The following is a 24,343-nucleotide window of genomic DNA, read 5'->3' as shown; positions in this document are numbered from 1 at the left end:
TTCCTCTGCTCAGAAATTCCTTTATAGAAGACAAACTGTCACTGATTCACAATACTTAGTTTAATAAAAATATTTGTCACCTGCGCTATATATCTTCTTTACCATTGTTTCCTGACACAGAATTTTGCACCTCTTAATATAATTTCTTCCAAATATAAACATAAATTTCTGTTTTAACACATGATCTTAAACTGAAGTTCAGTTCATTTTCTTACTTAAAATAATTGTTTAAATTTTCTGCATAACTTATTTCCCATTTCACCAGGTAGCAGATGATGTAATCACGAACTTGAAGGGGAGAGAAAAAGAAGCAAAACAATGTTTCTTGACATGAAAGAATCTTTATTTTAATGAAACCTACTGTTTATAACAATACATACTCAAGACAGTTGATTTACATGATACAGAGGCATACTTCTTTTATTTTGAAATATGCTTTCAGATGTGTTATGAAACATTTATTTTCCAAAACCACCTTTACATGCTGGACTAGACGTCACTTCCTTGCTTGACTCTTCCCACTGCTTCGGAGTTTTTGCCTTAAATGACACAAATTAAAGAGACTTCTTTGAAACTGTCACATACAGGTAACCAAGGATTACAGATTGCACATTCACCTCTTTTTATCAGTTTTACAAGGAGCTACCATCAGCAAACAGATTAGCAAATAATAAATGAAGTTAAAGTAGTCTCTCTTTCATAAAGACCATGCCTATGCACACTTAAAAGTATAGAAATTGGCTGACAGAAATCACTTCTGGAAATTGTGTCACGTACAGCACTGACATGAATGAAATGTTTTTCAGTTTATGTTGGTAACACTCAGAGCAGAAGTATAATTACATGAAAATGGTCCTTCCAGTATTCTAAACCTGTTCTAAGATGATACAAAAACTTTGTGGAAATGCAATACAGCTTCATTAGTTGCAGATGTTTAACCCCCCTCCCCCTCCCCCCCCCCCCCTTTTTTAAAGAGTAATGTTCATAATGGTTGTGTGATTAATTCTAAATCTCAGTAGCCCTGCAATGGAAAACACTAAATAAAATAAGAATCCAAATGCCAATAAAGACAAAAACAAGTTAGGAATGTACGAATGATATAAAGTGCACTGATAGCCTGTTTGCTGTACGTTAATGATTCACTAGCTGCTTTATGCCATTGTGTTTTGGAAAGGCATCTGAGATTATGCAAAAGAACTTGCTCTCCTTCTATCAGGAGTGTACTGGAAGTTTCTAGAGGAATGATGGGTACCAAGTGATCAGAAAAAGGTGCAGGTCATTACCTTTTTCAAGAAAGACTGTTGCACAGATGCAGATAATTATAGGCCTATGTCACTGACATCAATCTGTTGTAACATTATGGAACATGTTTTATTCTCAAGTGTTATGGTATTTTTTGAGAATGAAACACCCCACTATAAAAATCAACATGGATTTGATAAACCAAGATCTTGTAAAACTCAGGTTTCTCTTTTCAGCCAAAAAATTCAGAGCGTCAAACACAAAGTTGTCCAAGTAGATTCTGTTTTTCTTAATGTCTGGATGGTATTAGATAAATTTGCACTGTTCTTTAGCGCACAAAAGAAAAGCTTACTGAGTATTGGGACAGATTTGTGACTGGCTCCAGGACTTGCCAGCATGTAGTGCTTTCCTCACATGACATAGTGAAAGCTTTGGATCAAGGTAGTCAGATAGATGCAGTATTTCTTGATTTCCGTAAAGCATTTGACTTAGTCCCACATCTACATTTATTGTCAAAAGTATGATCATATGGCATATCAAGTGAAATTTGTGACTGGACTGAACGAACTGACCTGGAAGATTCTTGCAGACAGACATAAACCATCCTGGTCATGTCTATTAACAAATTTTCAAGAACTGGCTTTAAATGATGACTCTAGGAATATACTAATTCCCCTATGTGCTGGTCACATAGGGATTGTGAGGATAAGATTAAAATAATTACTGTGTGCACAGAGGCATTCAGTGAGATGTACACTCTGCCAAGCAACTAATGGTAACTTGCAGAGTGTACAATGATGAGACAAAACATTATGATGACCTTTTTCACAGCTTGTTTGTCCATCTTTGGAACAAGATACACCACAGATTCTGTGTATCAGGGGTCCGACAGTTTATTGATAAGTTTGTGGAGGTATGTGGCATTAAATGTCTATGCACAGGTCATGTAATTTGTGTAAATAGCAGGCCACTGATTTACACACAATTTGATGGTGCCCGATAGTGACCCAGATGGGCTGCATAGGATTTACATCAGGTGATTTGGCTGCTGAGACATCAACATGAGTACATTATAATGCTCCTCAAACCACTACAGCATGGTTCTGGCTCTGAGACATGGACAATCATGCTGCTGAAAGATGACATCGCCGTCGGGGAATACATCTAGCACGAAGGGATGCAGGTGGTTTGCAGCTGTCAACGTGTCTTTGATTAATGCCACAGGTCCTATGCAAGTGCAGGAGAATGTCTCCCATGGCACAGCACTGCTCCCACCAGCCTGTGGCTATGGTGCACTGCACAATTTGAGCCACCATTCACATTGATGATAGCATTTGTGGAGACAACCAGCAACCTAGTGTAGCAAAAATGTGATTCACCTGAAGAGCCGACATGTTTCCATTAATCGATAGCTGAATCCTTGATGGTCCTGCATCCACTGCAATTGCAACTGGAGAGTCATTGTTGGATCAACACGTGAACACACAGGAGTGATCTGCTGTGGAGCTCCATGTTCAACAATGCACAATGAACGGTGTGCTCCGAAACACTTGGTTGTGCAAAAGCATTGTGCTCTTTCGGCAGATATGCCATAGGTCACCATCTAAGCACTTCACAGAGCAAATAAGCCTCCGAAACCCCATGTTCTGTGAAAAGTCATGGACGTCCTTCCATTTAGTGTTTGCTGGTTGTTTCCCTGTCCTTCTATTTCTTTTCATAGATGCTCACAACAGTAGCATGTGAACATTTGACCAGCTTCGTCATTTTCGAGATACTCCTTTACAGGCTGAGTGTAGCAATAATCTGTCCTTTGTCAAAGTCACTTATGTCTATGGATTTCCCCAGTTGAAGTCCATATCTATGCTATGGTGATCCCTTAGCAGATCCATGTCTGCTCCACTAACATACTTTTGTTAGCATGTCACGTGTCGGCAATGCCACCAGGCAGCACCCAATGTTGTGTGAGCATTGGTCATAATGTTTTGCGTTATTAGTACAGATGTAGAGCTCAAAGTGTGGTTCTTAAAGGTTTGAAAATGGCAGATGTAAAGGTAAGTTAGGGAGTACCCCAAGGAAATGGTGTAGTGGATAACGTTGGAAGTTCTATGATCCTGTTCACAGACAATGTTGTTTTCTACAGGAAAGTTGCAATTCCAGAATATGGTAGCAAATTACAGCAAAAGCTGTGTTACAGGGCCAGGTAGTTGACCTTTAACATTAACAAATGTAGCACAATGTGCATAAATAGTTGAAGGATCATTTACTGTTTGTTTAACAACTGTAAAGTACCTAGTAGTAATTGTCATGAGTGACCTAAATTGAACAGAAAACTAATGGTAGGAAATGCAGATATCAGGCCGACAGGCACTGAAAGAATAAAAATAAGTAAACTACCGTAAATAGCGTATAACTTCATTGTTTTAATACAGATTTCAGAAAAACAGCGTAACTTTATATCAGGAACTTGCTTATATACATTTGTTTATAGGCCTAATTCTTGTAACGTTTTTGGAGAATCAAAGTAAAAGTATCTCGATTAATTGTCCTTTTTTTCATTCCATCGAGTGAAATATATAATAAATAGCGTATACCTTCATTGTTTTAATACAGATCTCAGAAAAACAGCGGAATTTTAAATCAGAAACTTGCTTATATACATTTGTGAATAGGCTTAATTCTTGTAACGTCTTTTTTGATTTTCGGTAATTTAATTGATTTATTCTAGCTAAAGTATTATTTTTGCCATGAGTGAGAAGTGCCTGACTTGCCGTAGAATTGTTACTTCCGGGGTTTGGTGTGATGGATGCAGTAGTTTTTTTCACTGGGGGGACTGCAGTGGCGTGGGTGTTGGGAAAGTGGATCAGGCTCATCAGTGGTTATGTAGGATTTGCAGCAGAGATAGGAAGATAGTGGAACAGGAGGGGAAAATTGCTGCCCTTCAGGCTGAGCTATATCAGGCTAGGGAAGATCTGGACAGGTTAAGGAGGGAGAAGGGCAAAGAGAGGTGGGAAGTGTTAACAGGTAGCAGAAGGAACAGGCCTAGAACTAAGTCTGACAGTTTTGTGGTGAATGTCAAAAATAAGTTTGACCTGTTGCTTCAGTTAGAAACTGATGAGCCTCAAGCAGAGGTAGGTGTAGACAGGACACAACAAACTTTCAATAGGAAATTGAAAAAGAATGTAGGAAAGTCATCGAAAAGGAAGAAAGTTTTGTTGTTAGGCAGTTCTCATGCCAGAGGTGTAGGCCAACTTCTGCAGGAGGAATTAGGACCAGAATACCAGGTCACAAATTTTTTCAAACCAAGTGCTAGTCTGGATCAGGTGACAGAGGATTTAGGTTCACTCTGTAAAGGATTTACCAGGGAAGACACCGTGGTTATTGTGGGAGGGCCAGGGAACAGCATCGACAGAGATCCTGGGTACAGTATAGAGTGTGACCTGGTAAAGATTGCGTCGGCATCGAGACACACCAATGTTGAATTTGTATCTGTCCTGAGATGCCATGACCAGCCTAATTTGAACTCTTCTGTTGGGAGAGTTAATTTGGAGTTGGAACGGCTGCTTGGGTCGGGTGCGGGGGCTCATATTGGTGTGGTTCCTGTTGATTATCTCAGTAGGTGGGACTATACCAGGCACGGCCTACATCTCAACAGGAAAGGGAAGGGGAAACTGGCTGGGGTAATAGCAGGAAATTTAAGGGGGGGGGGGGGAGGCACTGCCATGAATGGTAAAATACCAGTGGTTACAGGTGTTGGAGCAGCACCTTTTTTAGGATAGGTAAGACAGAAAGATGTCAAGTTCTACGAGAGGTCAGGATTGAAACAAATCTTCAGTTTAGGAAAGAAATTAAACAGCACAATTCTAGCACATTGGATCACCAATCACAGCTGTCAATTATAAATTTTCACCAATCACCAGAAATTTTATCTCCACCAAGTTGTATCTCAGTCCTAGGTAATTGCATTGATGAATTAAAGTCACCCAACCCAGTTGACATAATCTGCCTCTCTGAACACCATGTGACCACTGGTATAGGAACTAGGCCTAAGCACAATGAGAAACTCAGACAGGAGAGTACTGCAAATGTTAGAATAAGGAAAGGTTCTCATAAAAGTATAATTAAAAATAATGTAAGTATATTTCATCAAAATATTGGGAGTTTAAAGAATAAAGTAGATGAGCTTCTGGTTTGTTTAGAAGATTTAGAAGCTGAGAATGAAATAGATATGCTATGCCTGTCTGAGCACCACATTGTTACTGATATGGATAAGGTAAATGTAAGTGGATATAAGCTCCCTGCACATGTAATGAGAGAAAATATGGAGAAAGGAGGAGTTGCCATATATGTCAAAAGTTATCATTGTGCAAAAAGGATAGAAACAAAAAAGTTTTGTGTAGAGAAACATATAGAATCATGTGCCTGTGAGCTTAAATTAAATAAAGGCACATTTATAATTGTAACTGTATATAGGTCCCCATCAGGAAATTTTCATCTATTTCTGAAAAATTTGGGCTCCTTGTTGTGCTATCTGTCAGACAGGGGGGAGCAAATTATTATTTGTGGGGACTTCAATGTAGATTCTCTGAAAGAGGGTAATAGGAAAAATGACCTTGAAGTATTACTCGGTTCTTTCAATTTGACACCCGTTATTGATTTTCCTACTCGGGTGGTAAAGGATAGCAGCTCACTGATAAATAACTTCTTTATAGACCAAGATAAGTTTAACCAGATAAATGCTCAGCCTGTTGAGAATGGTCTTTCTGATCAAGGTGCACAGCTAGTTACAATATATGACATAGCTCCATTCAGCAATACTAAACAGTCCTCCAAAGTAGTACGTTCAGTCAACGCTTTAACAATTGCAAATTTCAGGGAAAGCCTACAGCAGTTAGACTGGGATGAGGTGTACCGTGAACCTGATGCCAATTTAAAATATAATTTATTTCATGAAATTTTTGTAAATGCATTTGAAAACTGCTTCCCCAAGAAAATAGTTAAATATACTCATAAGAAACCTTGTAACAAACCATGGCTTACTAAGGGTATAAAAATATCTTGTAACCGGAAAAGGGAAATGTATCTGACAGCAAGAAAGAGTAGTGACCCAGAAACTATCAAACATTATAAAAACTACTGTGTTATATTAAGAAAAGTTATTAAAAAATCCAGGAGTATGTGTATCATGTCTGAAATCAGCAACTCTGATAATAAAATTAAAACAATTTGGAATATTATTAAAAGAGAAACAGGTCAACCAAGAGCACAGGAAGACAGTATTACCATCAAATTGAATGAAAACTTTGCGAACAAAAAGTCAGAAGTTGAAAATATTTTTAATAATCATTTTCTAAATGTTAGAAGATGCTAGGCTGTTAATGGAAGAGGCCATACCTATGCAATTTGATACAATTGAAATCTCACCCACTTCTCCCTCTGAAATTAGGAAAATAATAAGCTTGCTTAAAAGCAAAAACTCACATGGAATTGATGGCATTTCCAGCAAAATACTAAAAGCATGTTCTCAACAGATAAGTAAGATTCTCAGCCACCTGTGTAATAGCTCTCTGGAACAGGGCATTTTCCCTGATAGACTGAAATATGCTATTGTTATACCTTTGCATAAAAAGGGGGATAGATCTGATGTCAACAATTACCGTCCAATCTCCCTTCTAACAGCTTTATCCAAAATTTTTGAGAAAGTAATGTATTCAAGAGTAGCATCACATATCTGTAAAAATGAAGTACTAACAAAATGTCAGTTTGGTTTCCAGAAAGGTTTTTCAACAGAAAATGCCATATATGCTTTCACCAGTCAAATTTTGAATGATCTGAATAACCGAACACCACCCATTGGGATTTTTTGTGATTTCTCAAAGGCTTTTGATTGTGTAAATCATGAAATTCTGCTAGACAAGCTCAAGTATTGTGGCACGAGTGGGACAGTGCACAAATGGTTTAATTCGTACGTAACTGGAAGAGTGCAAAAAGTTGAAATAAATAGTTCTCATAACATGCAAAGATCAGCATATTCCTCAAACTGGGGAACTATCAAGAATGGGGTTCCACAAGGGTCAGTCTTGGGTCCTTTATTGTTCTTCTTATATATTAATGACTTGCCATTCTATATTCATGAAGAGGCACAGTTAGTTCTCTTTGCTGATGATACAAGTATAGTAATCACACCTGACAAACAAGAATTAACTGATGAAATTGTCAATACTGTCTTTCAGAAAATTACTAAGTGGTTCCTTGTAAACGGACTCTCACTGAATTTTGATAAGACACAGTACATACAGTTCCGTACAGTGAATGGTATGACGCCATTAATAAATATAGACCTTAATCAGAAGCATATAGCTAAGGTAGAGTATTCCAAATTTTTAGGTGTGTCCATTGATGAGAGATTAAATTGGAAGAAACACATTGATGATCTGCTGAAACGTTTGAGTTCAGCTACTTATGCAATAAGGGTCATTGCAAATTTTGGTGATAAACATCTTAGTAAATTAGCTTACTACACCTATTTTCACTCATTGCTTTCATATGGCATCATATTTTGGGGTAATTCATCACTGAGGAATAAAGTATTTATTGCACAAAAGCGTGTAATCAGAATAATAGCTGGAGTCCACCCAAGATCATCCTGCAGACATTTATTTAAGGATCTAGGGATATTCACAGTAGCTTCTCAGTATATATACTCTCTTATGAAATTTGTTATTAACAACCAAACCCAATTCAAAAGTAATAGCAGTGTGCATAACTACAATACTAGGAGAAAGGATGATCTTCACTATTCAAGATTAAATCTAACTTTGGCACAGAAAGGGGTGAATTATACTGGCACTAAAGTCTTTGGTCACTTACCAAATAGTATCAAAAGTCTGACAGATAACCAACAAGTATTTAAGAAGAAATTAAAAGAATTTCTGAATGGCAACTCCTTCTACTCCATAGAGGAATTTTTAGATATAAATTAAGAAAAAAAAAGAAAAAAACAAAACAAGACAAAAATATTAAAAAAATAAAAAAATAAAGAAAAACAAAAAACACAAAAAAATAAAGTTGTTATATTAACTTAAGTATGTTGTTAAATTAACCTAATTATGTCATGTATTGGAAAATTCGACTCGTTCCACATCATTACGAAATATCGTATTCATGATTCATGGAACTAGTATTAATCTAATCTAATCATAAGGAAGTCTAATAAATAATTCATGAACAAAAGAAGTAACTTGCAAAACATTTTTAAGGTAGAGTCCTGAGTATTGCTCAGCAGTCTGGGACCAACACAAAGGGGAGGGGGAAGAGGTAAAAAAAAGTGGGGGGAGGGGGAAGAGAGGAAAAGATAGAGTTAAAAAATATATATATATAAAAACAAAGATGATGTGACTTACCAAACGAAAGCGCTGGCACGTCGATAGACACACAAACAAACACAAACACACACACAAAATTCAAGCTTTCGCAACAAACTGTTGCCTCATCAGGAAAGAGGGAAGGAGAGGGAAAGACGAAAGGATGTGGGTTTTAAGAGAGAGGGTAAGGAGTCATTCCAATCCCGGGAGCGGAAAGACTTACCTTAAGGGGAAAAAAGGACAGGTATACACTCGCACACACACACATATCCATCCACACATTACAGACACAAGCAGACATATTTAAAGTTTGGGCAGAGATCATCTCTGCCCAAACTTTAAATATGTCTGCTTGTGTCTGTAATGTGTGGATGGATATGTGTGTGTGTGCGCGAGTGTATACCTGTCCTTTTTTCCCCTTAAGGTAAGTCTTTCCGCTCCCGGGATTGGAATGACTCCTTACCCTCTCCCTTAAAACCCACATCCTTTCGTCTTTCCCTCTCCTTCCCTCTTTCCTGATGAGGCAACAGTTTGTTGCGAAAGCTTGAATTTTGTGTGTGTGTGTTTGTGTTTGTTTGTGTGTCTATCGACGTGCCAGCGCTTTCGTTTGGTAAGTCACATCATCTTTGTTTTTAGATATATTTTTCCCACGTGGAATGTTTCCCTATATATATATATATATATATATATATATATAAATATAACAGAGGGAAACATTCCACGTGGAAAAAATATATCTAAAAAGAAAGATGATGAGACTTACCAAACAAAAGCGCTGGCAGGTCGATAGACACACAAACAAACACAAATATACACACAAAATTCAAGCTTTCGCAACAAACTGTTGCCTCATCAGGAAAGAGGGAAGGAGAGGGAAAGACGAAAGGATGTGGGTTTTAAGGGAGAGGGTAAGGAGTCATTCCAATCCCGGGAGCGGAAAGACTTACCTTAGGGGGAAAAAAGGACAGGTATACACTCGCACACACACACATATCCATCCACACATACAGACACAAGCAGACATATTTAAAGACCAATATGTCTGCTTGTGTCTGTATGTGTGGATGGATATGTGTGTGTGTGCGAGTGTATACCTGTCCTTTTTTCCCCCTAAGGTAAGTCTTTCCGCTCCCGGGATTGGAATGACTCCTTACCCTCTCCCTTAAAACCCACATCCTTTCGTCTTTCCCTCTCCTTCCCTCTTTCCTGATGAGGCAACAGTTTGTTGCGAAAGCTTGAATTTTGTGTGTATATTTGTGTTTGTTTGTGTGTCTATCGACCTGCCAGCGCTTTTGTTTGGTAAGTCTCATCATCTTTCTTTTTATATATATATATATATATATATATATATATATATATATATATATAGAGAGAGAGAGAGAGAGAGAGAGAGAGAGAGTGTGTGTGTGTGTGTGTGTGTGTGTGTGTGTGTGTGTTAAAATTCTGAGAGCATATGTTGTTTCAAGAAGAGTAGGCCAATGTATTGTTTTTCCACACACATCTCCCACAATGATGATGATGAGAAAATCAGAGAAATTACAGTTCACGTGGTAGTTTACTCATACTTATTCTTCCCATTTACAAATGGAACATGGAAAAATGGGGGAGGGGGGTATATATTGTTGCCAGCTAAACCCTCCAACACACATAAACTATGTGATCAAAAGTATCCAGACACCCCCCACAAACTCACGGACTTCGAGCGTGGTCAGGTGATTGGGTGTAACCTGTGTCGTACATATGTACACAAGATTTCCACACTCCTATAGATCCCTTGGTCCACTGTTTCCAATGTGATAGTGAAGCAAAAATGTGAAGGGACATGTACAGCACAAAAGCGCTCAGGCCGACCTTGTCTGTTGACTGACAGAGACCGCTGACAGTTGAAGAGGGTCGTAATATGTAAAAGGCAGACAGCTATCCAGACCATCATACAGGAATGCATTTCTCTGCAAGGAAAAGTGAAATAATTGTCACAACAAGGAAGAAGAATAGGCCAAATGTGGATATAACTTGTGGAGGGGAAAAACTACAAGTGGTAGAGAACTTCAAGTACCTGGGAAGCATGATTGAAAGTAAGGGGGGAAACGCAATGGAAATAAATGAAAGGTGCAGAAAAGCAGGGCAGTTCTACAAATGCATTAGGGGGCTTATTTGGAGCAAGGAGGTGCCACAGAAATCCAAGGGAATTATATACCGAACCTACTTTGTCCTCATATTGACATACGGAAGTGAGACATGGGTAATGCACAAAAGCGACAAAAGTGGAATACAGGCTAGGGAAATGAAGTTCCAGAGGAGCAGGTTGAGTGTAACAAGACGAGACAGATTGCGAAATGTGTATGTGAGGGAAAGACTAAAGGAGGAACCAGTACAGGACAGAATAGAAAAATCAAGACTGCAGTGGTATGGACACATGAAGAGAATGGATGAGGGAAGAATTCCAAAGAGGATGTTTGATCTGCAACTGGAGGGGAAGAGGCCCAGAGGAAGACCAAGAGGTAGATGGGTGAAGGGAGTGAAGGAATGTGTGACGAGAAGAGGAGAGAACTGGACGAAGGTGGAAGAGGGGGAATGGTGGAAAGACAGAACACGATGGAGAGGCTTGTGTTCCCGACAGACCCAGCCAGTGGCTGGAAACTGTCCAAGATGATGATGATCAGGATCCAGTGCAAGTACTATGAAAGTTAGGGGGAAAGTGAGAAAACTTTGATTTAATGGATGAGCAGCTGTTCATACACAACACATCACACCGGTAAATGCCAAATGACACCTCGCTTGGTGTAAGGAGCGTAAACATTGGACAATTGAACTGTGAAAAAATATTGTGTGGAGTACACAAGGTGGCAATCCAATGGCAGGGTGTGGGTATGGCGAATGCCCAGTGAACATCATTTGCCAGCATGTGTAGTGCCAACAGTAACATTCGGAGGCGCTAGAGTTATGGTATGGTTGTGTTTTCAATGGAGGGAGCTTGCACCCATTGTTATTTTGCATGGCACTATCACAGCACAGGACTACACTGATGTTTTAGGTGCCTTCTTGCTTCCCAATGTTGAAGAGCAATTCGGGGATGGTGACTGCATCTTTCAACACGATTGAGCACCTGTTCATAATGCACAGCCTGTGGCAGAATGGTTACATGATAACAACATCCCTGTATTGAACTGGCCTGCACAGAGTTCTGACCTGAATCCTATACAACACTTTTGGGATGGTTTGGAATGCTGACTTCATACCAGGCTTCACCTACCAACATCGTGCAGCACTCCATGAAGAATGGGCTGCCATTCCCCAAGAAATCTTCGAGCAACTGATTGAGCATATGCCTGCAAGAGTGGAAGCTGTAATCAAGGCTACAGGTGGGCAACAGCATACTGAATTCTAGCATTACTGATGGAGGGCACCACAAAGTTTTAAGTCATTTTCAGCCAGGAGTTCGGATACTTTTGATCACATAATGCAGCACAATGATGGTGGCTTGGAGAGTATAGATGTGGATGTAGAAGTACAATGTATGAAGTCAAAGAAAGGTGATCTACTTTTATACCATCAAAATACAGCAATTTGGACAAATCGTGGAATTAGTAAGTTTTTTAGTCAGGTGAGGTGTTGTTGCAGGGTCATACACATTTTCCAATTGTGACTCTTTATGTACTGAAGTCGAGCAGAATTCTTCATATGATGTGGATGTAACACCCTACATAAGTGTGCTGAAAAGCATTCTTCAAGAGGAGTGTACACAAACAATTGTTCTGAAAAATATTTTCACTTTTTCCTCTGGTTTGGTCAGTCACTCTTCACGAGAGCACACATCTCTTGCACTTTCTTTGGACATATACAGAAAGTAATGAATTCAGAACAACTATTGCACGAGTATAATTTTAGGTGGTGTAGCCTACTTTAGGATATTACCTGGTGCTGAAATACTTATTTGGTTGTACTAAAACGTGAGCATATGCTCATGGATGCTCCCTCTCTCAAAAGTTCCTAACATATGATGTAGCACAATATGTCTTAAATGCATTCGCTCTCCCCATTTCTCTACATTCTGGTTGCACAATTTCTATGATAGATATAAAGAGAATATTGTACAGCGTACATTATGCTCTGTAGTCAGTACTTGTTCTTATTTTAAGCACACTTACCACAATTGACAAGGCATGAACACCATTTTTCAGTTCATCCTTCAGTATTTCATTTACTATTCGATGCCTCTGAAATAAAATGAAAAATATTAAATACTTAGCTGCACATAGTGACTGAATTACATGACAAATTGCTGAAATTATATGTTACTGAAATGTTAACGGACTTGATTAAACACACTATAGATGGTATTAAGATGTTCCATAGGTGGACAATGCATATAACTGAGAAAATTGCAACTTTTTGTTTAGTGGTGTCTTTCCTTTCATTTTACTAGGTTACATTTAGCTTGTGTAAGCAGAAATAGTATTTACCAATGTAGTAATAGTTTATTGATTAAGTTGCGTCTTTTTTTGTGTACTGGTGCGTCTACATTGGCTCCTCCCACATCCCACAAGGTTCTCAGTCCTTATGGTGTCTATGGAACCCAATGGATTATGAAAATTCAACAGATATTGACACAAATAAAAATCTTACAGAATGAAGAATATATGACAGACAAATTATAAAACTAAAGACTTTATCATAAGCTAATGCACAATGACAAAATTTTCAGCATGTAATAATACTAGTTATCTTTACTAAACAATACCCATATATGTTACTTTTGTAATGTCTACGTTTGTTAAATTCAGTAATCACAGTTATGCTTTCTACTGCCTTACAAAGATCAAATAATGTTTTTGAATTTTTGATGAATAAGTAAAAGTTTAAAAATTTTTGAGCATTTGGAACATGCCCTCCGTTGTTCCAGGTCAACACTAATAACTAATGACTTGGCATCAGTGGTGATTTCATTATGCCCAGTTTCTAGCCATTGATTCTTTTAAGTATATCCAAATCTGCAGAGACGCTTATTGGCCCTACTGAAAAAAGAGGATCATGTGAGACACTGCCAAATATGGTATAGGCAATCGTGGAAGGCATGAATAATTTAGAATATGAGCGTTTGGTCATTTACACATTAAACGTAGTGCTCAGATCAACTGTACAAAATCATTATTCAGGGGGTGTCAAACACAACGCAACTAAATGTAATGAATGCACTTGTTTCATGCAGTCACTTGACAGTTCATTCTAACCAAAGATCTGCAAAAAGTACGAAAAACTTTATATTACGTATCAACCCACATTTATAAGAGGCAACGTTTCAAATTTTTCTGAAACGACGACGACTTTAAAATGAGTTTCCGAACCACGGGGCACATTATGCATGTATGATTCATTAATAATCTGAATATGGTGTGGCTGCAAATTCTCTGACAGTTTTTGGCGTATTGATGTTTCAATCGGTTTCGCAGCTGGTTCTGAATTAATAGACATTTTATTTAACCCACATCGACCACAGAGTCGTACGTTTTGTACACCTGCAAAGAAAAAGGTTCATCATAAGGAATATGGTTGGAAGGAATTGTAAACAAATTGAAAATTTTGATCGATGTGGCTAATGAGTTTAATTGACATAAGGAAATATTCTCACTTGTAACCAATTTGACTGATCGAATCATTCGCCGAGTCGTCGACTATTGAAGGAGTCAATCAGCTGTCAGCTGTCTAGCATAAACAAACCACAACTGCTTACTACAGCACTGGCAACCCAAACTCAACAAGCTGCGCGCATCTTCCGTTTAACGATTTAAATTGTGACGACTTACTAAAAGTGTATTTACTTCTTTTTGGAGAGGAGAAACTTGCGTCATTAAAAAATAAATAAAAAGTACTCATTGGGCAAATGTGTGTGTTTCGGACTATATGAGGACAGCTGACTTTAGAGTCTGTGAAATGAGAGTGGACAACAATACATGACAAATTTTTGTATTCGCGATGTCACTTTGTAAGCCCAGTGTCTGTAACTAGATGTTATTTATTTTTGCATGTATTTTAAGTACGTTTTACAAACGGATTTTCATTTGATGGTTGTATTATTGTAACTCTGTCCATAGCACTTCACTTGACTACCTACATCTTTGGTCAGCAAATTTGAGGAATCTTTGACAATGTTTTGATCAGCTGTGCGTGATTTTCAAATTTGATTGTCGTCGCGCTAGAAATTTTGTGGATGATCTGCAACTACTTGAATCATGGCGTATGAAGTACATGTACTTTACGATGGATTCTCGAAGATGACGGAGAATGGAATGGAAGCTAACTGTAGTTGCACGTTAATTAAAGGACCGAAAAAAATAATAGTGGATACTATGACAGCATGGGACAAGGAACTTATAATCGAAGGTTCACTAATAATTTGTTTTGTAACGAATGACACTTCTTGCTTTCTTTTTTTAAAAAAGCTTTTTCATTTTGACGTAAATACAAATATCTAAGACCAAGCATTTTTAAAATATTTATTTCCTTAAAACAATTTTCGAGCCCCTTCAGCGTTCTATTCAGATGGGACTTGCAATTATCAGTATGTGCATTCAGTTAATACATATCCATATAGTGTACAATATTCATAATAGATAAGCTTAATGTTGAGCTTTGCCGCAGTTTAATTGAAATCACTCATTCTGCAGGACTAGCACGCCATGGAGTCACCTGCGAAGAAATTGACTATGTGGTTTGTACTCACGGTCATTCAGATCATATAGGGAACAACAACCTTTTTATGAATGCAAAACATATTGTGGGGTTTTCTGTATCCTTCAAGAATACGTATTTTATTCATCCATTCGAAACAGGTAAGTAACTCCATTATCTTTTGGAGTTTGTCAAAAGTAGGATTATAAAACATAAACAAAAATTAGCACTTTACAAAGATACAGCGAATAGTAAGTGATATCAGCGGATTGCATTCTCATTGTACAGTAGAATGTGCGCTGATAATTGGCCAGAAAGTTTCAGTAAGTGATACTCTTTACAATGTATGGTTATCAGCCATCTGCTTAACTTTTTGCAGAATGATGTAAACAATTATTGTTGTTGTAACAGTAAACATAGCTAGTGAGTTTTCTGTGTTGGATGTCATGCTTTGTCACTAGTCAAACACGTCCCCAACATCTAGCACTGCACGATATATCGCGATAATTCGTGAAGATCCCAGTAAAGTGGCTTTTTGCAGTTGGCAGATGGCTATATTATCAATGCCAGCAGTCTTAAAATGCCCAATAAGACCTTTTAGTATTGCTCCCAGTGTACCGAGAACCACTGGGACCACTTTTATTTGCTTATGCCAATGCCACTGTAGCTCAGTTTTCAAGCCCTCATACGTGAAGTGTTTTCAAGTTATTTGTCATCTTATCAATCATTTGGAATAACAGTATCAGTGATCCACACTTTTTCTGCACAACTGTGATGTCTAGTATACTGTTTTACAGCATTCAATCTGTCTGAAATTGAAAATACCACAGTAATTTGCAATGTTTGTTTTCTTTAACTTTTTCTAGCTGGTGATACCACCAGATCCTTCTCACTGGCAGGTGGTAATTTTGGCTAAGTTCCAGCAGATCATTCGTGCATCGTTGTGCCTCTGCTTGTAATCAGTCTGAGCAATCATTTTGCTGTATCTCAAGATACAGTCAGCTGTTTCATCATCATTTTTGCAGGGTATGTACTTTCAGTTCTTTGCTGATTTCTCGATTCTGGTTGTAATGACGTTTGTTCTGATTGCTTGTCTCTTTGCAGCAAAAGTTAGTCTTTCAGTTTCTTTAATCAGATTTCTGTTGGTCACTTACTCGATTTTACCTTCAGTTTTCTGCAAAAAAATCTGCCCATGCAACGCTTTTGTAATGGAGTCAGAAAGAGTCGAATGGGCAAGTGTTTTGTGTGCTAGAGGTGGGTGGAGGCGTAGGTGATGGAGGCAGCTGGATGGTGTCACAGTTCTTTATTATCAACCATAAGTGGATACAGTGCAGCATACCTGCAGTAAGCAGACAACAGGTGTCGAACTCTGCAAACAGGAGTGCAGGTCTGGATGAGTCACTGTAGGCAGTCTGATAGTGAATGGACTTGACTACCAGTGCATTCCACATGGCAGATGGCTGTTGGTGAGTCAGGGTGGCTTGACACTGCCGGGCTTGGGTGGATGGAGAGAGGGAGGCTGGTGGCCAGTGTAGTGGGAAACAGCAGTGACATCCAGATAAGGAACTCTGGACCAATTGGTGGGGTGCTGCATCTAGTTGTGTTGGGGCCCCAGTGGGGCAGAGCTGGGAGGACCCCAGTTTATATGTCAGACAACGAGGTGGTGGCAGGTTCCCTGGCTGACAGTCTTGTGTAGACAGCGGCAGAGTGAAGGTGGCATGATGGATAGGCCAACAGGCAGCAGTTGTTTACTCACAGCCAGGCTGCATCAATGACAGCTGCTTCACAAGGGTGTCGGTGACCCACAGCAGAGACCAACACATGGCGGGTGTCGATACATGGCCCAGCCATGCCAATGACCTGCTTGGCCAACCCAGGGGATATATGTGGTTGAGGAGGCTTTTTAATACGGAAGACAAGTACTGCCACGTATATTCAGCGCCACTGAAACTTCCTAACACTGGCCATTGCCTGGAGAACTGAGTCGCTATGGAAGAAGCTGTTGATACTGCGAAATGCTATGCTGGCTGGCTGCAATCCATACCCTGATACGGCATCAGGCTCCTGTCTGTGAGCAATGATTCGACCCACTGAATTTCTGCTTGAGAAACTGGCTGTAACAGAAGTATTTTTCAGTTGTTTACATTTTGTATTCTGCTACTCAATGCCGGACTGACCACTCTTGAGTGACCAATACCTTTTAGTATTTTTCCTTTCTACATTTGTGCTATGTTCACTGTCTTGACTCCTGTGATGGACAGGCGTGGAGTCTTTAGGTACTGTTTTGCCCTATCCTTCTTTATTTCTTTTGTTTTCAGTCCAGTAAGCAGCTGTCATTCCACCTTGTAAGAAGAGAGGCCTATCACTGTATCCCCACTAATTTTTCTTATTTTTTGTATTGTCTTCCTCATTGTCACTTGATTCCAAATAGCTAATAAGAAGACATGAGGAACATGTGTGCCCTCTTTTGTCCTAAGTGAAAAGTACTAGGTGCTCATCCGGCACTCAAGACAAGTCCAAGCCCTTGTTGGCTTGTGTGAACTTATCCGTATGCATATTGCCATATAATGCTGTATAACTATGTCATAACAAATAAGGATCTTTATTTACAAAATAAAGGTGTCCGTGGTAGCATTGCTATGGTCATATTCTTGGATGTAGTGACTGAGGAAGTATCAAAATCCCATTGTTCTCATATAGTGACATTACTACAAAATCACAATTTGGTGATGCCTCTCATGCCAAGAGACTTGTCCGGCAGATTGTGCTGCACGTGCTCACCAATGTCACTGACCTGAGGGTCATAGTCACTTTTCAGCTACCCCGTGTGCCCTTAGTCCACCTGTCATAGTTATCATAGATCATAATACTTTGCTGAATACCTGATATATTCTCCTGCAGTTTCGTGTTTTTAGCTGGGACAGATATCTCTCAGATGGATTTTCTGTTGTCATGCTCATTGAATCTCAAGGGACATAGTTTTTGAATTGATGTTGTCACGACCACTGCTCATCTTGCATCTGTGGTATCTCAGTGCACTGCTGCCTTGAATCAGTGTTGTGTGATGCAAAGACAGGAAACCCTAACCATATGATACTGTTGTGACGTTTGATCTGTGCTCTTCTTTGGCAGTGCTGTACTACTGTTTACATCTACCTTATTAAAACTAAGTAATATTCCTTAATTTTTGCTCTGGTGGTCATCATACTTATCCTATTTCCTGTAACACACTGTAACCATTTATAGCACTCACTTTAGATTATATAGGCATATCATATGCTAAATTCCTGCTTCTCTATCTACAACTCATGCTCATAATTTCCTGTTATTTACATTGAACTAAATTTTCTTGGGGCCCATGGCCTTCCTTGCCTTAGCCTCGTGTTTTCTCTGCATTATGTGGTGTAATGCTGTTTTTGTCAGCATGCCCTTGCATACTGTTTCTTGCAATTTGGCACATGAGTTTATATGCCCAGATAAATTACATTGTGTATATGTAGCCTGTGTCATCAGTTCATCCCTTAGCTCCATCCCAGGTACCGTAACTGAGACTATCCATCACATAGTGGGAAGAGGACAGCAGGAAGAGGACAAACACCAGGATACAAGGACCCAACGAATGGTATAAGATGTGTACTTGCTGCCACTTACATTTACTGTTATCTGACACATTGAGTCACCATTGCAGTCCTCAACTGATTTGCTCTTCAACATCCTACAGACCTTCTAACACCAAGTGTAACAGTATTGGAAATGACACCAGGAAGAATGTAATGAGCAAATGATTCTCTGTTGGAGTTGGATGGAGGCATAGATGATGAAGGTATCCATATGTCGTCAAAGTTCTTTATTGTTAACACTAGACAGACATAAAGCAGTGTGCCTCTGATGGATGTTGATTCTGCCTCCAGGCATGCCAGTGTGGACACACCATTGCAAACAGCCCAGTAGTGAGCAAACTTGGCTACTTGCACATTCCAAGAGGCCAACTGTTGCTGAGTTGGGATGTTATGACAGTGTCCTGGCTCAGGTGGCCAGAATGAGGCAGACCTGTGACCAGCCTAGTAGGAAATGGTGGTGGTGATGGGGGAACGAATCCTTGACCAGTGAGTGATTCACTGCTGCTGGAAGCAGCAGAGATCACCTCAGTGATACAGAGTGAGAAGGCCCTCAGTTTTTACATAGTACCCCATAAACTGCTGTCAGGATCAATGGCTGTCTGTCTAATGGAGATGACGACAGAGTGAAGGTGACCAGCAGTTGTTGGTTTGCAGCCCAGCTGCATCGGTGATAATTAAGTCACAAGATTTTTGGTAATGCCATAGCAGAGATCAACACATGTTGCCGTGGCAGGTGTTGATGCATAGCCCATCTGTGCTGATGACTTGCTCAGTTGGCCCAAGGGTGTATATAGTTAATGCAGAAGACAAGTGCTGCTTCATGCCGTGCCGTTGAAACTTCCTGAAGGCTGGTCATTGCTCGGAGATGGTAGGTCACTATTGAGGAAGCTGTCAAAAGTCTGCATCAGCTGGCTGCGACTCATGCTCTGAATATGGCACTGGGCTCCTGGCTGTGCCTGTACTGTTACACTTTATTGCATAGGCTGTCAGTCCGGCTTGGCAGCACAACTTTTCCGCGTGATGAATGTTGGTTTGTTGTATCGTGAGAAGCTTTCTGTTGTCGACTTCAATCAGCGTTGATTCTTTGCTATCTTTCACACAGTTTGCCAAAGCATTCCTTTCTTCTTCCAGTGTCTGCTTTTGTGGGCAAGTACAGCCTGTTGACGTCACTGTCAAGGGTGGATCTTTTGGGTTTACTTTTTACTGACCATATGTTTTACATGCCCATGCTTGATGTAATCCTACTACAGAATGCCCAGGTTTTTGTAGGCTTGTAGCACTTGATGATTTGTGCGTTAGGTATTTCAATGACTCCACTTTCTTAGTTTTGCCCTTCTTTAGTGCCAGTGTGGTATACTTAATCTAAGCTGAATTCTGTGCTGTTGTCACAACTGAAGATTTAGATTGTATTTTCCAGAGACTGGTTTCAGTTTCAGGTTTTCCATAGAGATTCCGTTCATACAGGTACAGTAGGTGGGATATTTTCTGAGAATTTCTCGCTGTTTGATAAGCCACATTTGTTTCCTGTGATATCATTGGCAGTGGAATAAAGACAATGACGGAAAGCAGTGGGGACACGAGTGCTTCTGGAAGGTGCCTATCTTGATGTTGACAAGTCCGTAAGTTCAATATCTGACAAATATTTCTGTATTCCAGTGTGCCTACAATTTCTCCGTGAATTCCCTGTTTTTGCTGCTCCTGATGATTTCCAGACGCTTTATGGTCCATCTGTGTGGCAGTGAGTCAAAGGCTTTTTCTATAGTCTAAAACTTTTTGTAGCCAATCACAGTCATAATACATAGACATGTTTTCTGGCTTTTGCAGTTTTCCAGAACCATTTTGTTGATCAGCAGCTGGTCTTTGTCCTCTTGCTTTTTCACTTGTCACCTTTTTGTCCTACTGGTATGATTATGTATTCTTCCAGAAAGTCTTGAATTCTGATGGTTATGGTGCTTCTCAGAAACTTTAACGAGCTGGACAAAGATGCTAGTGACCTGTAATTTCTGGGTATTGTCCATCTTTCTGTTTTAAATAATTTTTTCCAGTTGTTAGCTGTTCATTGATGTTTTCTTTCTGGGTTAAAGCTGGAATTGTGGTACAATGCTTTGACTTAGACCTGTGAGGTCAACAGATTTCTCATCTTTAGAAGTACTCTTCATGTCATTGCCATTGTACTTTTATTTCCTCTATACTTTGGCCATTATCAGTTTTTTTGTTGCCCAAACAGCAAAATTCATCTACTACTTGTAAGTGTCTCATTTTCTAATCTGATTCTCTTTGCATCACGTGATTTAATTTGACTACATTCCATTATTCTCGTTTTGTTTTTGTTGATATTTCTTATATTCTCTTTTCAAAGCAGTGTCCATTCTGTTCAACTGCTTTTTCAGGTCGTTTGCTGTCTGGCAGAATTAAAATGCCATCGGCAGCCCTCAAATGTTGTATTTCTTCTCCCTGCATTTTAATTCCATTATCAGTGTTTAAGAACTGCAACTAAGCTACTGCTTATGGCTGGTATGTAGCTCAGCTGAGAGGAAAGAAAAGTCATTATTGTGGTGTGCTGCCTCTCCCCCCACTCACCATTTATACACTCCTGGAAATTGAAATAAGAACACCGTGAATTCATTGTCCCAGGAAGGGGAAACTTTATTGACACATTCCTGGGGTCAGATACATCACATGATCACACTGACAGAACCACAGGCACATAGACACAGGCAACAGAGCATGCACAATGTCGGCACTAGTACAGTGTATATCCACCTTTCGCAGCAATGCAGGCTGCTATTCTCCCGTGGAGACGATCGTAGAGATGCTGGATGTAGTCCTGTGGAACGGCTTGCCATGCCATTTCCACCTGGCGCCTCAGTTGGACCAGCGTTCGTGCTGGACGTGCAGACCGCGTGAGACGACGCTTCATCCAGTCCCAAACATGCTCAATGGGGGACAGATCCGGAGATCTTGCTGGCCAGGGTAGTTGACTTACACCTTCTAGAGCACGTTGGGTGGCACAGGATACATGCGGATGTGCATTGTCCTGTTGGAACAGCAAGTTCCCTTGCCGGTCTAGGAATGGTAGAACGATGGGTTCGATGACGGTTTGGATGTACCGTGCACTATTCAGTGTCCCCTCGACGATCACCAGTGGTGTACGGCCAGTGTAGGAGATCGCTCCCCACACCATGATGCCGGGTGTTGGCCCTGTGTGCCTCGGTCGTATGCAGTCCTGATTGTGGCGCTCACCTGCACGGCGCCAAACACGCATACGACCATCATTGGCACCGAGGCAGAAGCGACTCTCATCGCTGAAGACGACACGTCTCCATTCGTCCCTCCATTCACGCCTGTCGCGACACCACTGGAGGCGGGCTGCACGATGTTGGGGCGTGAGTGGAAGACGGCCTAACGGTGTGCGGGACCGTAGCCCAGCTTCATGGAGACGGTTGCGAATGGTCCTCGCCGATACCCCAGGAGCAACAGTGTCCCTAATTTGCTGGGAAGTGGCGGTGCGGTCCCCTACGGCACTGCGTAGGATCCTACGGTCTTGGCGTGCATCCGTGCGTCGCTGTGGTCCGGTCCCAAGTCGACGGGCACGTGCACCTTCCGCCGACCACTGGCGACAACATCGATGTACTGTGGAGACCTCACGCCCCACGTGTTGAGCAATTCGGCGGTACGTCCACCCGGCCTCCCGCATGCCCACTATACGCCCTCGCTCAAAGTCCGTCAACTGCACATACGGTTCACGTCCACGCTGTCGCGGCATGCTACCAGTGTTAAAGACTGCGATGGAGCTGCGTATGCCACGGCAAACTGGCTGACACTGACGGCGGCGGTGCACAAATGCTGCGCAGCTAGCGCCATTCGACGGCCAACACCGCGGTTCCTGGTGTGTCCGCTGTGCCGTGCGTGTGATCATTGCTTGTACAGCCCTCTCGCAGTGTCCGGAGCAAGTATGGTGGGTCTGACACACCGGTGTCAATGTGTTCTTTTTTCCATTTCCAGGAGTGTATATTGGGAGCTACTTGACACCATCCTCAGACCTGGAATTCAGTTTTTTTTTTTTTTTTTTTTTTTCTTATTCATGTTTGGGTAGCCACCTTGTCATATCAGTATCAAAAACAAGACACACAAAATCAAAGTCCAACTATTAACAATAACCTGCACTAATAATTACAAAATAATTACAAATCTGAAAAATGGATCAAGTGCTCTTAACTGCCAACATCAAAATAACTTGCTAACAAAGCACCACAAATTCTTCCTATATTATTCTCACAAACAGCACTCAAGAAGTCCAGTGAACCGCTAAAAACCAAAAAAATCCCACACTAGAAAGTGCCACCACATGCTCTGCAAACATGATTAGTTTCAAATACACCGTGCCACCATGATGTCACACAACACGTTTATGTCACAGGTCGAAATAGACAGGTGATATTGCAAACTTTGGTTGACCCATCTGCAGCATTGCACTAAGCAGTTGGGCTATTTTTACATGCAGATTGGTTAGGTATTTTAATCAGAAGTCATTGCCAGGTGGTGTCCAGTTCTTAACTTCCTTCATCCTTTCCTCAACCATTTCATGTTTTATCCACAGCTGGTGCATTCTTTTTTCTAAGTCCTTTGCACACCCAGCACTTTTGTTCTAGTTATTTTCAGTCTCCCAGAGATCTTTCCAGAATGGAATCGCTGCCTATTTCTCTGTTTTTCAAATTTTGTGTTGACTTGCTGATTCAGGCGCTGGTAGAACTGCCTTTCATTGGATTGGAAACTTCGATTTGGCCTGTACTGGATGATACTGGCCTCATATTTTTCAATTTCCTTGGCTATTGCAGTTATTTATTGTTTCACAATTCCAAAGCTTCTTCAGTTTCTCCTGTGTTCACCCAATACATTTTTAGTCTTCTCGTTATTCAATTCATGCTCTTTCATGTTCTTAAAGTTGCTTGCACCAGATTCAAGCTTTTGATTTTCTTTTCTGTCTGAACTTTCTATTTTGCTTTCCCAATAAATTTTCTGGCAGGTTTTGGTTGCAGTAACCCCATTTCTTTTGTTACCGTTAATGCTGAACTCAAGCTGGTTCATTTCTTTGTCATTGTTTGGGCAGCTTTGATGTCCTTAATTAGTGGAGCCATTTATTTACTGCAGACAGTTTTCAAAGTTGGCAGCCACTTGCTTTTTGCATTAGATGGCCAATGATCCAGAGTTTTCTCTTTAAGATCTTGTTGTCTTTTGAGTCAGTGTATCAGGCATTTCATCAGTGGCCTTCTTTTTCACCTTCTTATTCATCTTGCATCATTTTTAAGGTTTCTTTTTTTTTTTTTTTTTGACATTGTTCAGTGCCTCCAGTTTTTCCTGGTGCCCAAGCAGGAGTTAGTATTACTTCTGTGCCCAAGTTTTCCACTAGACTAAACACTTTGTTCCTTAGGACAAATTGTCTGTAATTGG

General features: G+C 40.2%; 2 protein-coding genes across 2 annotated transcripts in view; one reads left to right on the top strand and one right to left on the bottom strand.

The window, feature by feature from the left end:
* Positions 1-321: 321 nt before the first annotated feature.
* On the bottom strand, positions 322-14,442 carry LOC126260920 (bolA-like protein DDB_G0274169). The gene is made up of 4 exons (XM_049958389.1): positions 14,233-14,442; positions 13,884-14,119; positions 12,752-12,820; positions 322-539 (listed from the first exon to the last, which is right to left on the bottom strand). Exons 1-4 carry the CDS (start codon positions 14,258-14,260, stop codon positions 459-461), a joined length of 414 nt encoding a protein of 137 aa, XP_049814346.1. The 5' UTR covers positions 14,261-14,442; the 3' UTR covers positions 322-458.
* Positions 14,443-14,721: 279 nt separating this feature from the next.
* LOC126260912 (metallo-beta-lactamase domain-containing protein 1) overlaps positions 14,722-24,343 on the top strand; it is a 31,097-nt gene continuing 21,475 nt past the window's right edge. Inside the window, exons 1-2 of the mRNA XM_049958375.1 lie at positions 14,722-14,984; positions 15,269-15,433. Coding sequence (XP_049814332.1) covers positions 14,834-14,984; positions 15,269-15,433 — 316 coding nt within the window. The 5' untranslated portion in view covers positions 14,722-14,833. The remainder of the gene's footprint in view (positions 14,985-15,268; positions 15,434-24,343) is intronic.

This window comes from Schistocerca nitens, chromosome 1 (assembly GCF_023898315.1).
Source record: "Schistocerca nitens isolate TAMUIC-IGC-003100 chromosome 1, iqSchNite1.1, whole genome shotgun sequence".
NCBI lineage: Eukaryota > Metazoa > Arthropoda > Insecta > Orthoptera > Acrididae > Schistocerca > Schistocerca nitens.
Note: the sequence above shows the minus strand (reverse complement) of the source record. Positions and strands in the feature narration are given on the sequence as shown.